Here is a 16,160-nt window from a genome sequence, read left to right on the forward strand (position 1 = left end):
AATTTTGAATAAGCAGATTGCCCTCCATAATGTGAGTGGGCCTTGTCCAATCAGTTGAAGGTCTGAATAGAACAAAAAGACTGCCCTCCTGAGACAAGAGGGAATTCTAAAGCAGACTGCTTTCTCACTTCGTCTGCACCATGGGCTCTCCTGGCTCTCCAATCTGCTGGCCCACACTGCAGATTTGGACTCCATAATCTCACAAGCCAATTCCTTACAATAAATCTCCTTCTATATACATACACGTCCTATTGACTGTTTCTCTGGAGAACCCTGAATATTACCAATACCAATAATACAATAGATATACCAATTTACACTCTTATCAGCAGTGGATAAGTGTTCCAATCCATAAAATACTCTTTGTTCACCCTGCCCTTAAGCTCTTCCCCTCCTATAAGGTTGCAAATAGTTTAATCTTCTAGGTGGTAAAAAAAACTGGGTTGTGTCTGCCTCTGAAAAACATTCAGCAACTTCTCACGGTCTACATTACAGAGGGAAATTCAGACTCCATTAAGCGTAGTGATGGGCCGGCCCCGTGGCTTAGCGGTTAAGTGCGTGCGCTCCGCTACTGGCGGCCCGGGTTCGGATCCCAGGCGCGCACTGACACACCGCTTCTCCCGCCATGCTGAGGCCGCGTCCCACATACAGCAACTGGAAGGATGTGCAACTATGACATGCGGCTATCTGCTGGGGCTTTGGGGAAGAAAAAAAGGAGGAGGATTGGCAATGGATGTTAGCTCAGGACCGGTCTTCCTCAGCAAAAAGAGGAGGATTAGCACGGATGTTAGCTCAGGGCTGATCTTCCTGGCAAAAAAAAAAAAAAAAAAGCATAGTGATATCTGGGCCATCCTAAATTTCCAGGCTCTTCTCTGACATTCTGCTGTCCCACTGGGCTTCAACTTATTTTTTAAACATAGAATCTGCTGTATAAAACCTTACCTGGGACCCCAACGTATCATATGTTGAGCCCCTTTGCTGGTGTGGGCAGGGGGGTCCCACCCTCACAGTTTCTTCCTCTCAGGCCACCTCTGTGGCAGTGAAGGGCTTCAGAGCCCAAAGTGAGAACCACATCCTACTCAGGCTCTGTGCTCTAGCCAAACAGGTCCATCCTCTCTCTCCTGCATGAATTCTAAACTTCCACTGTGCCTTTCTCATGTCATCAGTACCCCCAAGATGCCCTTTTCTCTCCATTTTCTCTCCTTCCCTCACTCTAGCCTCTCTATCTTAAAAAACTCCTTCCAAGTCTTCAAGGTCCAACATGACCTGATTCCTTGAACCTCCTTGTTCACTCTACTGGAGTCAAGCTCCACTTCATCTCATTTCTGGCACTTCAGGAAAGTCAACTGGTTTCCTCTTGGTGCTGTGACTTGGCAGCTCAGCAACATTGAGTTAGTTAATGACCCTTAATCTCAGTTTCTTCAGCTGCATAATGGGAACATGTTACCTCCCCCATGGTGTTTCATAAGCATTAAATGAGATGACATTTCATCTACTTCATACACAGTAGTCACCCAATAAAAGGTAGTGGAGTATTTGGGGTGAGCCACCAATTTTGGGGGGCATTTCCATAAATATGACTACATTTGCTTTAACTGACTAGTAAGGCCAGAGACACACGGGTTACGGTAACTCTCTCCATGACCCCACTTCCATCACAACCTCTGCCTTAAAGGGCTGCCTTTGAAATGTTACCTCCCAAGCCGCCTCTGCATATATTCCCATGAAGCATAAGATAAATGCAGCCATTCTTTGCATTAAATTCTCTAAATCAGTTACTAATTGAGAAATGCCTATTGCACAGTTAACATACATTTTAATATAATTTTACATAAAGAGTATCATTTATCCAGAATAAGATAACCAATACATACATCCTCTATCCCAAACTTTCGGAAGACGTACAGCTACCTGTTTTCTTTGTTAAATAAAAATGGTATATATTTAGAGCCAGCCCTGACAGTCTAGCAGTTAAAGGTCAGCGTGCTCCACTTTGGCGGCCTGGGTTCAGTTCCCAGGCACAGAACCACACCACTCGTCTTTCAGTAGCCATGCTGTGGTGGCAGCTGACATAGAATAACTAGAAGGACCTACAACTAGAATATACAAGTACGTACTGGGGCTTTGGGGAGGGAAGGAAAAAAAAAGAGAGAGAGATTGGCAACAGATGTTAGCTCAGGGTGAATCTTTCCCAGTGAAAAAAAAAAAAAGGTATATATTTAAGGTATACAACATGATTATATATAAATATAATTTATTCATTTATATATACAAATTATTGCTACAGTCAAGCTAATTAACACATCTTCTTCTCACATAGATATCATTTGTGTGTGTGTGTGTGTGTGTGTGACGAGAACACCTGAAATCTACTCTCTTAGCAAATTTCCAGTATTCAACACAGTATTATTAACAAGGTCTTCATGCTGAACATTAGATCTCTAGACTGATTTATCCTACATAACTGCAACTTTGTATCTTTGACCAACATCTCCCTTTTTCCCTTCCTCCCCGCCCCTGGTAACCAGCATTCTACCTGTTTTCAATTGGTTTTCTTTGACAGAAATTGGAATCCCCAATCTGGGGCCCAAACTGCAAAGGCTTGCCACACGAGGCAGGGAGGGAAGCCCATCTTGTTCCAGCCTTGGTGGCTCAGGCCATGTGTCAAATGGCTCACTCCTCTTTAAGACCCTTGTCAATTCTCTCCTTTACTTGCATGGCTAATCAAAAGTGGACTATACACTAAAAACTTGCAAGCAGCATTTAACAGGTAACTGCACACAACAACAAATCACGGCTTGAATGGCAAAATGGAGTCTTTAATAAATGCGTATTTAACTAAAAAGATTTTGCTAAATGGCACTCCGTAAGCCTCACTCATATTCACCAAATTATTCTTGAACTTACCTATACCCAAAGAGAAAGGGAAAACTAACACATGGAAATTTTTCTTACCTCCTGACCATTTGATATTCCTTACACAATACTGTAAACTGTTCTTTTATAATATGGATCCCTTAAAAAGAAAACACTGTATCAGACGTCACATAATATGCTCTGCTGGAGGTCCATTTGGAATATAACTTGAGAGACACCAGACAAGAAACACACAGTTCCAAATTATTTCCTTTCCTAGACTGTCGCTGACACCCGAAAATTTCATCATTATTCATTTTGTATCAAAAGCAAAGGAAATAATAGTGATAATAATAATACCTACTATTCCTTGACCACCATGGGCCAAGTTCTTTAAATATATCATCCTAGACCATTTGGCAAAGAGAATGGCATTATTAGCACAATTTACTATACAGGAACCTGAAATTCAGAAGGACCAAGCAGCTCACATAAGGTTACATAAGAAGTGAAGGCTAGAAAACCCAAGTTTTTCCAACATACCATACCCAATTCACATGGCTGTTACTCTAAGGACTAACACACAAGCACCAAACTACAATCACCAGTAGACATAGCAGAAAATACCTCAAGATATCATTTGATTCTTTCTGAAATGACAGCTAGCAATTTCCAAAGAGTCTTCACCAGTGAAACTTGGGTGAGGCAGAGAATAGAGCCAGTGCTTGAACTCTGTCCAGGATTCGCTAATAAATCTAAATTTGGTGTTATAGAAAGATTCTGAACATGCAGGGGTTGAAGCTAGCACTGAGTGCCTAGTGAAAGGAAATAGTACTACCTCGTTGGGATAAAGCACTAAGAGGGAGATACCTGGTTCCTGAACCCAAACGTTGCTGACATCAGTTTAATCTAGGCTCAGGTTATCATTAAGAGAATAGAAAACCTGTGCTTTCTCTCGCTGCATTCAAATGTGGGAGATGCTTCTACTCAGAAATGACAGCACATTAAGAAAAATGAAATTGACTCACAGAATTATTTCCTTGAAACAATAATATCATAGAATCTAGAAATGGAATTGGAAAACTCCATAAAAATATGATAAAGCATTTCATAGTTTCTACTTGGGCTTTATAGAATCAAATGTTGTAGATGGGTAAAAAGGTAAATAAAATGTTCACTTACCTGATGGAACCACCCGTATCACCTTTTCCCAAGGTCCATGTGGGAAAGTATGAAGAAAGCAGGAATAGAAGCCAACATCAGCTGCAGAGGCATTATGAAAGGACAGGGTCATATCATTAGGAGTCATGGTTGAATTGCAAAAGTACACCCTATCGACATAGGGCTTTCTTATCATCACACCATAATATGGGTTAAAAATGACTATGGACTCTTTCTCTGTTGCATTGATCTTGAACCACTCCATTTGGGTTAAGGTGTCCGCTGATGGATACACACATTCTAGAGTCATATTCTTGGCAAGTTTAACAGTTGTGTCCCAAAACATCTCTTCACATAGAGCTGAAATATACAACATCACATTAAATCAATTAGACTTGATGATTGAAACACCCAATAGATATCTTAAGCTTATTCTAAGCTTTCTAAGACCTAGCAAGATAGTAAATTGAGATCATTGTAAAGGCTAACAGTTTCTACCTTAGTCTAAAAAGGTTTCCAATGCTGATATCTGGTACTTGTAACTTGCAGTTTTTCTGAACACGTGAGAAATTATCTAAGCGAACTAAAGAGCATTAGAAATTCTGAACACCTCACACTATAAGATCAAAAAAAGAGTGAATTTTTTAAATGAAGACATTATCTTTACCTTTGTATACATGAAGAATAGCCAAGAGGAAAGTAAGATAATCCATCTCTGGAAACCGTTTGGGAGGCTGGTCTATAAAAAAGACAATTTTTATAATGTTACATGCAGAGGCCCAGCACCATGCACTGTTTCCTTCCTCTCAGATATTATCAGTAGTGTCTTCTTTTTCTGAAGTATGAACACAGGAAAAAGGTCTTAGCTTCAAAGTCAGGTTTGCTCTAGTACAAGGATGGGCAGATTTGAATTACTTCTCTCTCGGGGAAATAGCTTATTTTCAAGCTTTCATTTTCTACAAAGATTCATTCATTGAACAAATGTTCGCTGAGCGTGTGCTCTGTGCCAAGATCTGCTCTAGGCAATGAGGATACAACAATAAATTAAAAAAAAAAATCCTGGCCATCACGGAACTTACATTCTAGTAGGAAGAAACAGAAACTAAAATAAAGAAGTAAAAAATATAGTCAGTTGTAGGTGGTAAGTGCAGGAGGAAAAACAAAGCAGGAAAGTGGGGATCAGGAAGGGGCTGGTAGGGTTCCCCTTAGACAGGAAGGCGCACGCAGTCTTCACCGGGAGGTGAGCTTGGAGCAGACTGAAGGGCGAGAAGAGGCGCCCGTGGCTCTGGGAGTTTGAAAGCTCCGCCCGCGTGGAGGCCCCATTGCGCACGGCCTTCCTCTCACCTCTACCCTTTTGCTGACCTCAGGCATTTGCTTTGAGGGTGATGAAGGGACCACTGAAGCCCCTCCAGATATAAAAGCGTTGGGGCTCAGGGCATATACAAATCTACCATTATGGTTGGGTTCTTTTAAACTTTTTATTTTGCAATAGTTGTAGAGTCACAGGAATTTGTAGAGATAGTACGGAGCGGACCCGTATACGCTTCACTCAATTTCCCCCAATGGTTACATCTTATATGATCATACTACAATATCGAAATGTGATCAATTTCTTAGGTTCATCATTGCTCCCTTCCCTGTCTCATAAAAGAACAGTTCAGGGGCCGGCCTGGTGGTGCAAGCGGTTAAGTGCGTGCGCTCCACTGCGGCGGCCCGGGGTTCGCCGCTTCGGATCCCGGGCACGCACTGAGGCACCGCTTGTCAAGCCATGCTGTGGCAGTGTCCCATATAAAGTGGAGGAAGATGGGCACAGATGTTAGCCTAGGGCCAGTCTTCTTCAGCAAAAAAAGAGGAGGATTGGCAGATGTTAGCACAGGGCTGATCTCACAAAAAAAAAAAAAAAATAGTTCAATTTCTTAAGAACTTGTTTAGGAACATATTACCACATCAGTATAAAAATATATTATTGTCTCTACAATAAGAGGAATTGTACAAATGCATTTGGCCCCTGATGAGAGGGTCAAAATTAAAGGCAGGTAAAAATTGGGAAAGAGTGGAGCAGGAACCCCTAAAGACAATTTTGCCTAAGGCCAACTCTGAACCTCCTATGGGATTCAATCCAAAAGTTTATTAGTAGGTGTCCACTACTCAATAGCAGTATCTAATGTAGGACCTTTTTCAGGAAACATGAGATCAACAATGTAATGATAATCAGAACAAAATTATAATGTGTACATATAATAATGTTTAGTACCACCTTAACGCTTACATAGAATTCTATTTTCCAAAACCTTTCACATCTATGGTATTATTTGTGATATAATTAGATAAGGTATCTCTTATCTCTGTTTTGTAAGTAATTCAATGAAATAACTTGCTGAAAATTTTACTGAGTTGTGCCAGGTACCCTGCTTAGGCCCTGGAGATGCAAGCATGAAAAAGACACGGTCTCTGCCCTCAAATCATTGCATAAAGTATTGGGTCAGACAGATTAAAGAAGTAATTTATTATAATAAAATGATAATTTCTATGCAAGTCATTTGATCAAGTTTTATGACACCCCAGAGAGGGAACAATTCATTCTAATAGATTTGGGAAAGTTTCGCAGAAAAAGTGCACCAGATCTGGGCCTTCCAACCTGAATAAGACTTTCCAAGTAGAGAAGTGGGTGGAGGAGATAAAGGTGTGACTACATGTGGCATTTTCAAGAAATGTGTGACTATAGTCTAGGGGATAGAGAAGTGACAAAAATGAATTTGGTCTGAATTGAAAGTGTCTTGAATGACGTACATATAGGAGTTCAAATTTGGCCATCAGAAACCATAGCATCTGGCTTACATATGTAACTCCAGCACCAAGCACGATTCCTGGACATATGTCTATAGATAGCGTAAATAAACACAGCTCTGAAAGGAACTTTTTTCAAAGTTGTTGTAGCTGGAGCAATTGAGGGGAGATGGGGACAGAAGTTCACAGGGGATTCGACTGTATAGATAGATGGTGAGATATTGTTTGCCCTTGTAGACTTTCTGATATGATTCTAAGAGCAAGTGAATGCTATTGGAGGCTTTTAGGCACCAGAATGATATGATCTGATTTAAATTCTTAGAAAGATAACAGAACATCACCCATTTCCCTTTCCTCATTCCTAACAGAAACCTGACTTTGTTTGGGTATCTATTCCTTCTCCCACCCACAGAGATATTACGACAAATCTAAGCCATTCCACTAATAACTACGATTCATGTGAGGAATGGGCATGGAGAAGCCAATTGTGGACTGAGTTGACCCAATCAGAGTAAAGGAAATTATTTACATTCCATGTCAGAAAGACAAGTTTCCCTCCTCTCCTTCTCTCTCTCTCTTATATTGGAATCTTATTGTATGTGAATAAGAAAAAATGTTGCCCCAGTTACTACAGGCAGCCATCTTGAAGAAAATCCACCTGAGGACAAAGCAGATGACAGAGAGTACTGGGAAGAAACCTGGATCTTGCATCACTGAGCTTCTAAATCTACCAACTCCAGAGTCTGAGCATATTGTGTAAGACTATAAATTTCCTTATTTTATAAGTCAGTTAGAAAACCAGCTTTTGTTACCTGCATCCATATACATCTGAACTAATACAATTGTTCTGGCCACTGCGTAAAGACTAGGCTGGAGAGATGCAAAAAAGGATATCAAATTGGTAGGACATTATTACCATAATCTGAGTAAGACAGGGTGGTGGCCTGGACTAGGATGATTCCCATGGAGATGAAGAAAGATGAACAGACTGCCAGGCCATTATCTATTATGTAGAGATATAACAATAATAAGTACCCTTAACTTCGTGTGTCCCAGTCAGGGCCCAGTTAGGAAAACAGAGCCTGTACCCCATTGTTCAACAGAAGGTATTTCATAAGAAAAACTACTAGGCAGGGTGATGGGAGAGCAAAAAAAGCCAAAGAGGGGTGAGGAAACAACTCAAAGAGGAGCATAAGGAGGAATCTATTTCTGTCCTTAGGGTTAGCGGCCTAGGAAGAGCCAGGACTGCTCATTATGGAGGCTGCCTGACTGAAGCTGAAACCATGGAGGAAATTAAGCCCTTCCAGAGATTTTAGAAAAGGTCAAGGAATGGATCTGCCAGGAAAAAAAAAAGCAAATGACAGGCAAGAAAACATGCTCAGAGAACTTAAATTACTGCTACTGAATAACATTTATGAAAAACTCACAGCTGATGTGATACTCAATGGTGAAAGTTTTCCCTCTAAGACCAGGAACATGACAAGGATGCCCACTTTCACCACCAGTCTTCATATTGTACTGTAATTTTTAGCCAGAGAAATTAGGCAAGAAAAAGAAATAAAAGGCATCCAAATTGCAAGAGAAAAAGCAATCTACAGGTTCAATGCAATCTTTATCAAGATTTCAATGGCCTTTTCTGCAGAAGTGGAAAAGCTGATCCTCAAATTGATACAGAATTGCAAAGGGGCCTTGAAAAAGAAGAAAAAGTTGGAGGACTGATACTTCTTGATTTCAGAACTTATTACAAAGATACAGTAGTCAAAACAATGTGATACTGGAATAATGATAGACATAGACCAATGGAATAGAATTGAGAATCAAGAAATAAATCCATACGTCTATGGCCAAGTGATTTTCAACAAGGATGCTAAGACCCCTCAATGGGGAAAAAATAGTCTCCTCAATAATTGGTGCTGGGACAACTGAATAGCCACATTCAAAAGAATGAAGTTGGACCCTTACCTCACACCACATACAAAATTAACTCAAATGGATCAGCAGCCTAAATATAAGACCTAAAACTACAAAACTCTTAGAAGAAGACATAAGGATAAATCTTCATGACCTTGGATTCAGCAATGGATTCTTAGTTATGACACCAAAAGTATGCGCAATAAAAGAAAAATAAATATGACTTCATCAAAATTAAAAAATTTCGTGCATCAAAGGACATTATCAATAAAGTAAAAAGACAGCCTAAGAAATGGGAGAAAATATTTGCAAGTCATACATCTGATAAGGGTCTAGTACTAGTATCCAGAATATACAAAGAACTCTTACAACTCAACAACACAAAGACAAACAACTCAATTTAAAAATGGGCAAAGGACTTGAATAGACATTTCTCCAAAGATATACAAATAGCCAATAAACATATGAAAAGATACTCAACATCATTAGTCATTAGGCAAATGCAAATCAAAACCACAAAGAGATATCATGTCACACCCGCTTGTTAGTGCCATCAAGTCAATTCCCACTCCTAGCGACCCTGTATATAGCACAGCAGAACACTACTCAGTCTTTTGTGCCATCCTCTCACCTTTCAGTGCTATATCAGACAATGCTGTGTCTGCCATACATAGGGTTTTCATGGCCAATTTTTAAGAAGTGGGTGGCCAGTTCCTTCTTTCTAGTCTGTCTTAGTCTGGAAGCTCTGCTGAAACCTGTCCACCATGGGTGACCTTGTTGGTATGTGAAATATCAGTGGCAGAGCTTTCAGCATCACAGCAACACGCAGCTGCCACAGTATGACAACCAATAGATGGGTGGTGCAGTCCCCTCACTGGGAAACAAACCCAAACGGGGCACAGCAGTGAGAGTGCCAAATCTTAACCACTAGACCACCAGAGCTGGCTATAATCCCACTCACTGGGATGGCTATAATCAAAAATAAGGAAAATAACAGTGTTGGAGGGAATATAGAGAAATTGAAACCCTTGTGCATTGCTAGTCGGAATACAAAATGGTGCAGCTGCTGTGGAAAACAGTTTGGCAGTTCCTCAAAAAGTCAAACAGAATAACCATATGACCCAGCAATTCCACTCTTAGGTTTATACCCAAAAGAACTGAAAACAAGTACTCAAAGAAATACTTGTACACCAATGTTCATAACAACTCTATTCATAAGAGCCAGAAGGTGGAAACAAACATCTACCAACAGAAGAATAGATAACAAATTGTAGTAAATCCACACAATGGAATATTATTCAGCCATAAAAAGGAATGAAGTATTGATTCATGCTACAACATGAATGAACCTTGAAGACATTTTGCTAAATGAAAAAAGGCAGACACAAAAGGTCACGTATTAGTAGGATTCCATTTATATGAAATATCCAGAACAAGTAAATCTATAAAGACAGAAAGCAGGTGAGTGGTTGCCAGGGGCTGGTAGGAGGGGGAAATGAGGAGTGACTGCTTAAAGTATGGGGTTTTCTTTTGGGATGATGAAAACATTTTGGAACTTGATAAAGGTGGTAATTTCAGAACATTATGAAGGTACTAAATGCCACTTAATTGTACACTTTAAAATAGTTAGTTTAAGGTGATGTGAATTTCACTTCAATAAAAAAAAAAAAAATTCCTGCTAGTGAATAGCAAGAGTCCAAATCCACCTCAGGTCTTTCCAATTGCAGAAGCCACCATATTTTGCTATTGACCTTGCATTTATTGACATCGCTTGATTCCCCAACCACCCTGATCTGAAAATGCCTCACGGTACATTCCAAGACTAGAGTCAAGTGGTACACTCCAAGTCACAACTTTATGATAACAGCTGGAAACAAATAATGCAGAAGGTCATAGTCCAGGGTGTCAGATGAATGGTTTATGATATAAAAAATTATTAAGTACTTATTAAACAAATGCCAAACATATATATAGTGTGTGTGTATGTGGGTGTGTGCACACGTACATAAGTGCACGTGTGTGTCACTGGGAAAAGAAAGGGGGTAAGGGTTAGGTAAAGTCTGAGAGGTGCGGGTGAGAGGTAAGAGGGACAAAGAGACAAAGAGATGTCTGCTACAGTATACTCGCTATGGATCCTAAAAGAAATTAGATGTCACATAGCCTCTTCCACTCTCAGGGGCTCCTCCCACCAGCCCCTCAGTGAACTTCCTCCCCCTGGGAGTAAGGAATCAGGTGTGGGGATGGTTATTGGGAAAGGGGTACTAATTGATAATAACTTGGAGTAACCCCTTCATTCCCAAGGCATCCCAAGCCAATTGAGCGATGAGCAGAAGAGAGCATAAGCACGCTGGCATTCTGAAGAGCTTGAAATCAAGGGACTTAAAGGTCACAGATCTGAACGAAAGGTGCAGAAAGACGTGCGGCTGAAGATAAAGTGCAGCTGTTACAGCTTTGCTAAGGATGAGCCCTATTTATCAACATCTAACCAAAGACAAATAGAGACTGCGCTTGAGCTATTTTTGTTGTGTAGGCAGCCATTTTTTGCATGATTTATGAAGGGATTTTGGCTTGAGGTTTTTTATAATAGAGCTGTCTGTATAAAAGAGCCTCATCCTCAAGGAAGTCATTAATCAGAATATTACTGGATTTCTCTACTATTGACCACGTCTCTGCTAACCACGTAAGTATGGATTCATCTCACAAGTTTGCCTCGGACTGCAGGCTCCCAGGTGACCTGGGCTGGTGACAATCTTCAGATGTGCTGTTTCCTTCTTTCAGGCTGTCCACAGAGACACTTCTCCATCTCCCCAGCTTCATTGCTCCTGTTCTCTGTGATATGCTCTGCTTTCCCTGATATCTCTGCCCTCGCTGAACATTGGGAGGATTCTAGTCTCCGCTCAGTTACCCAAGCCCACCTTCCCCTGCTCCCGCTGAAACACCTGATGCATATGATGGGAATCGGTTCCTGTTCTGACCCATTCCTCACTTGCTCAGACACCTATTGACATGATGGACAGCAGAGGGCTGTCAACCAGAAAGCCTGTGCTAACTTGGAGAACAAACGACTGGGGCTGGGAAGATTACGAGTGTGAAGTCTCTGTTCCCTCCCTTTTTCCAGATGCAGGAGTTGGACTCTGTGCCTTTGGCTGGGATGTCCCAGCTATTAAGAGGCTCATGCTTCCAGCAAGACTTCGACAGGAGCATTACAGTCTGAGTTTCTGTTCCCTGCCTCAAAGTGTCTCCCTAAGAGAATCTTTCCAATGAGGACTTATGGTTTCCCTCTGACCATGATGCCCTTAGAACTTCAGCAAGTCATAGACCTGCCCCCAGGAGTCAGACTACCTCTGAGGGACCAGTAAAACTCACTTTCAGTCAAAGCAGAGACATCAGTTTGGCTTCGGTGGGGAGCCTCTGGGACACAGTTCTGCAAACTATGGCCCATGTGCTGAATCCAGCCTACCATCTGAGCTTCGTAAATAGTTTAGTTGGAACTCAGTGACACTTATTTGTTAACACATTTTCCACGGCTGGTTTTGTGCTACAATGAGCAGTGGTAACAGAGACCATCTGGCCTACACAGCCGACAATACTTTCTGACCCTTTACAGAAAAAGCTCGTCGACCCTTGCATAGGAAAATAAACATTTGGATGGTGAACATTTAGTATTTAAGTTTATTCTTGCTCAGTGTTCCTTGAGGGAAGGAAGGTTAAGCCTTATAGCCCAGACACTGGTAAAATTAGCTCAATTTTCTTATTCTCAAGAACCATACTATCAGACCTATTATAAATACAATTCTAGAAATATACTGAGAAAAAGTACTTAAATGACAGCCTTTTACTAAACTACACCCATCATTGAACTTACAGGTTTATAGAGCATCAGCCTGTCAGCTAATTACAGCTTTCCGCATAGCTCTCTTTTCCTGCTGTATCTACTCGTCATGACGTTTTATCAACAGCCCCACTCTTTTGCAAGCTGTTAATTTTAAAAGTGTGAACTCGGCCACATCCAATCTTTTTTCTAGAAGGTTACTAACCTTGAGATGTGAGAGTTCTGCTCTCTCTAACTTCTTTCCCGGTGTGTCTTGGTGAAGGGCTTCCTGTTTATCGAGGTCTCTTGGCCTCACCCCGTTTCTGCCACTGGCAGTCTCCCCACTGTACTCCGTCAGCACCAAGGAGCAGCCGGGCTTTTGGCCCAGGGCTGACCTGTCCTGTGTCTTGAGCTCTTCTCTGCACCAGAGTTCCTTCAGGTAGGAGCAGAAGTAAATCACCAATATTTCACTAAGCAGGGTTTTTTGAAGGATTAAAACCAGTCAAGAAGTATACCTGCTTCTGGAAGCACCTTGACCGTTTTAGCAACTCAGCCTCATTCCAAACTCAGGTGTTGTTCTGTCTCTCTCTTTTTCCCTTTAAGATTCTACAAGTAGAAAAGTTGCACTTCTCATCTTCAGTTCTAACTCTAGATTGAAACTACACACAAAAAACTTGAAGTTGGTTACTTGGCCTTTTCTTCCCCATTTGTTTTCCTGCCAATCAAAGTACTTCATATACAGAAGTCTCTTAAGTGCAGGAAGTTTCTTATCTCTGGCCATATCTAAGCGTGTTTTGATCCTACCTTCTAGATACTCTTTTTGGTTTTGCTTTTGAATCTCCCATTTTCTCTGACACAAAAAGTGCACGAGTTGGTGTTTCCTAAGAACGGTCCCCGCAAGTTAGCAGCTTCTGTGTCTTAGAAACACGAAAGATTCTAAGTTGTTTCAGAGGACAGCAAGGTTAGTTTTATTTATCCTTTTGATTTACCAGGTAATGCAGGTTCCCTATTGGTTAAACCACTCTGAAGGATCGTGGCTCAGGTTGAGTTCATGCAATTCGTAGGAATAATGGGAAGGAAGGACGGCGACTGACAGAGAAGGCACTGGGGGCCGACCTGCTCGCACGTTTAGCTAAGCATCACAGATGCTGGGCTGGCCTCGCCTGTAGACCACATGTATGTCTGAAAGCGTGGAAGAAGACAATGAATTGCTGTCTTTCATTCCACGACTTATTATGGGACAGAGGAAGATTTCTAAAACACCTACCTGACTCAAGTCCCTGCCTTCAGTGCCTCACCATCCTCAGAAGAACATCCAAACTTCTTACTGACTTACTAGGCTGGACATGATTGATCTCTGCCGTTTTTTCCAGTCTCATGTCTTACAACTTCGCTCACTCCCATCCTCCACTCCAGACCCACCTGATATTTTACAACCTGAGGAACATATGACTCTGATTGGGCAGGGCCTTTGCACACGGGGTTCCTTGTCTTCCCTTATCCCACTCCCATCAGCATGTCTCAGCTCAGATGTCCTTTATAGAGTCCTCTTCCCGAGCCCCCAAGAGTGGGTCAGGAACTCCCACTCCTGATTTGATGACACTCGGCAGCTTTGTTCTATGTCATATCCAAAAGAGCAGCAAAAAGAACACACATATATGTGCGTATATGCATACACATATTACATATGAATATATAGGAACGTGCCTCAAGAATTTGTAGCAATTATACAAAATCTGTAAATTCTATCAAAGGAAATAACATAAGTCTTGAATTAATGGAGGTAACATGCTATGTTCTTCTACGGCAAGACCTAATTTTAGGAAAACACATCAAAAAACTTTTTAATTTACCTGGAATTCTATAACCCCTTACATTTTTGAGCAGGCCAGGCAGTGAAAGACTGTTCATGAGGCTGTTGTTGACCACATTCCAAAAGAGATGGCACAGGCCATGGGAGGCCGTCGGGGGTACTTTCCTCAGCACTCAGCATGGTTTGTGTGTGTGCATGCTCACAGAATAAAAATGTCCTTAATGAGCAAGAGCTTTGTTTAAATGCATAATAGCAAAGTGTCTTTTTAGTAATAGAAACATGGAGTACATCACCTTGCACTACCAGATATTAAGATGTAGTATTATAAAGCTACTGTGTTCAAGTGTTTTATTCTGTAAGAATCGAGAGCTCAGAAGCAGACTCAAACAATTACAGATTTACAGGGGTAGAGATTCAAACACAGCTAGATGAAAAAAGAACATTCATGACCTCATCCCCAAGCAGCCCCTGGAGTCCATGTGACAGTGGCTGAATGCATGACTCTGGCCCACCACTGGGGAGCCGAGAAGATCTGAGAGAACTTCCCCCATCAGGCCTTGCTGCGCCAACACCCTCCTCCACACCACGTCTAATGCACTGTATTTCTCCGCTGGGTCATGTGTGCAGCAAGAGGGCCTGGTTATGGTCTATGCATTCGACAAACATACCCACCTCACTTCTCCAATAAGAAGATATTCGGATGTTACTGATTGTAAATGGCAGCCATTTCAAAGGATAAGAAAATGGAAATTAAGGAAAATTCGTTCAGCAACAAAGATCTTGAGGAATTAAGCAGACACATCAACAGCAGGAACCCAGAAGCAGCCTACTGAACTCCTCTAATGTGTGCATTTTTAAGCTAAAGACTCTGAAACTGTGGCGCATTGCATATCTAATGCGGTTATTTATTCAATTAGAACAAACGTTGTGCTTGAATTTATACCAAGGTTTGGGATTAAAGGTGCTGCTTACCTAACAAATAAGGACAGTTCAGTGACCTCACGTGGCCCAAATAGCTGTTCTGAATGGAAACCAAGATCCCCTCAATGATTTTGAAACAAATTTCCCTCCACAAGGACGGGAGGGGAATCTGTCCTGTTCCTCTGTCTGGCCACGTAACAGTAAGAATACGTGTGCAGGTGTCACGTTGCCATTCTGATACAGTCAGGCTTGAAATAATAAGCAACAAACCATACATGATTCCAAACCCGCAACTTTGTCATCAGAGTTCCCGCTTGCTGAAGAGTGAGTTTGTGAAAGAAGTAACTTGACCTGTGGTGGGAGCTCATCAGCTTGCCCAAGAAGTCAGAGTAAACCTCATCCAGGAAGAATGTCAAGAATACTGCCAAGCAAAGGGAAGAGGCCCGTACAGACTTCTGGAGGAGGCAAGGGGCCTAGCTCTTCCGGATGCTTCAGACTATGATGGAATGTGAAACACTCTCTGACTTCATTAAAAGGGCTTTTGTCTTATGTGAATGTCTACCTTCTTGTCAACATTAATATCTAATTTTCTGTGTCACCCAACGTCCTAGTCGATCAAGATTGGGTAGCTATTTCATATATGTGTAAAAAGTTTTGTCATAATTAATTAAAGTTGCATTAAATAATATGTAATTAGGTCACACGGAAAACGATTTTTCAGTAACGAGTAGACAGTGAATGGTGGCTCCACAAGTCAGGTTGTCAGGCTCTCTTTAAAAACCCTGAGTTAATTTTTGGTTAAAAAAACATAATTACAGATTTTCAGCAAATGATAACGGTGACATTTCGGTTTAGTAGGGAAAGAATTGATCATCTACCACATGGTATTAGAGAAACTGA

The 16,160-nt window shown here is 41.3% G+C and overlaps 1 protein-coding gene and 1 pseudogene across 2 annotated transcripts in view; one reads left to right on the forward strand and one right to left on the reverse strand.

Annotated features, from left to right (window-relative positions):
* Positions 1 to 13,160, reverse strand: part of CD226 (CD226 molecule) — an 80,539-nt gene extending 67,379 nt beyond the window's left edge. The window contains exons 1-3 of one of the 2 annotated variants that reach the window (XM_058557286.1): positions 12,753 to 13,160; positions 4,685 to 4,756; positions 4,039 to 4,377 (exon numbers count right to left, since the gene is read on the reverse strand). In XM_058557286.1, coding sequence (XP_058413269.1) covers positions 4,039 to 4,377; positions 4,685 to 4,730 — 385 coding nt within the window. In that variant the 5' untranslated portion in view covers positions 4,731 to 4,756; positions 12,753 to 13,160. Of the gene's footprint in view, positions 1 to 4,038; positions 4,378 to 4,684; positions 4,805 to 12,752 lie in introns of those variants that run through there. The other variant, XM_058557287.1, reaches the window with a different exon arrangement.
* On the forward strand, positions 11,038 to 15,772 carry LOC131415214 (DIS3-like exonuclease 1; annotated as a pseudogene).
* The last annotated feature ends 388 nt before the right edge of the window (positions 15,773 to 16,160 follow it).

Source organism: Diceros bicornis, chromosome 16 (genome assembly GCF_020826845.1).
Source record: "Diceros bicornis minor isolate mBicDic1 chromosome 16, mDicBic1.mat.cur, whole genome shotgun sequence".
In the NCBI taxonomy this organism is placed as follows: Eukaryota; Metazoa; Chordata; class Mammalia; order Perissodactyla; family Rhinocerotidae; genus Diceros; species Diceros bicornis.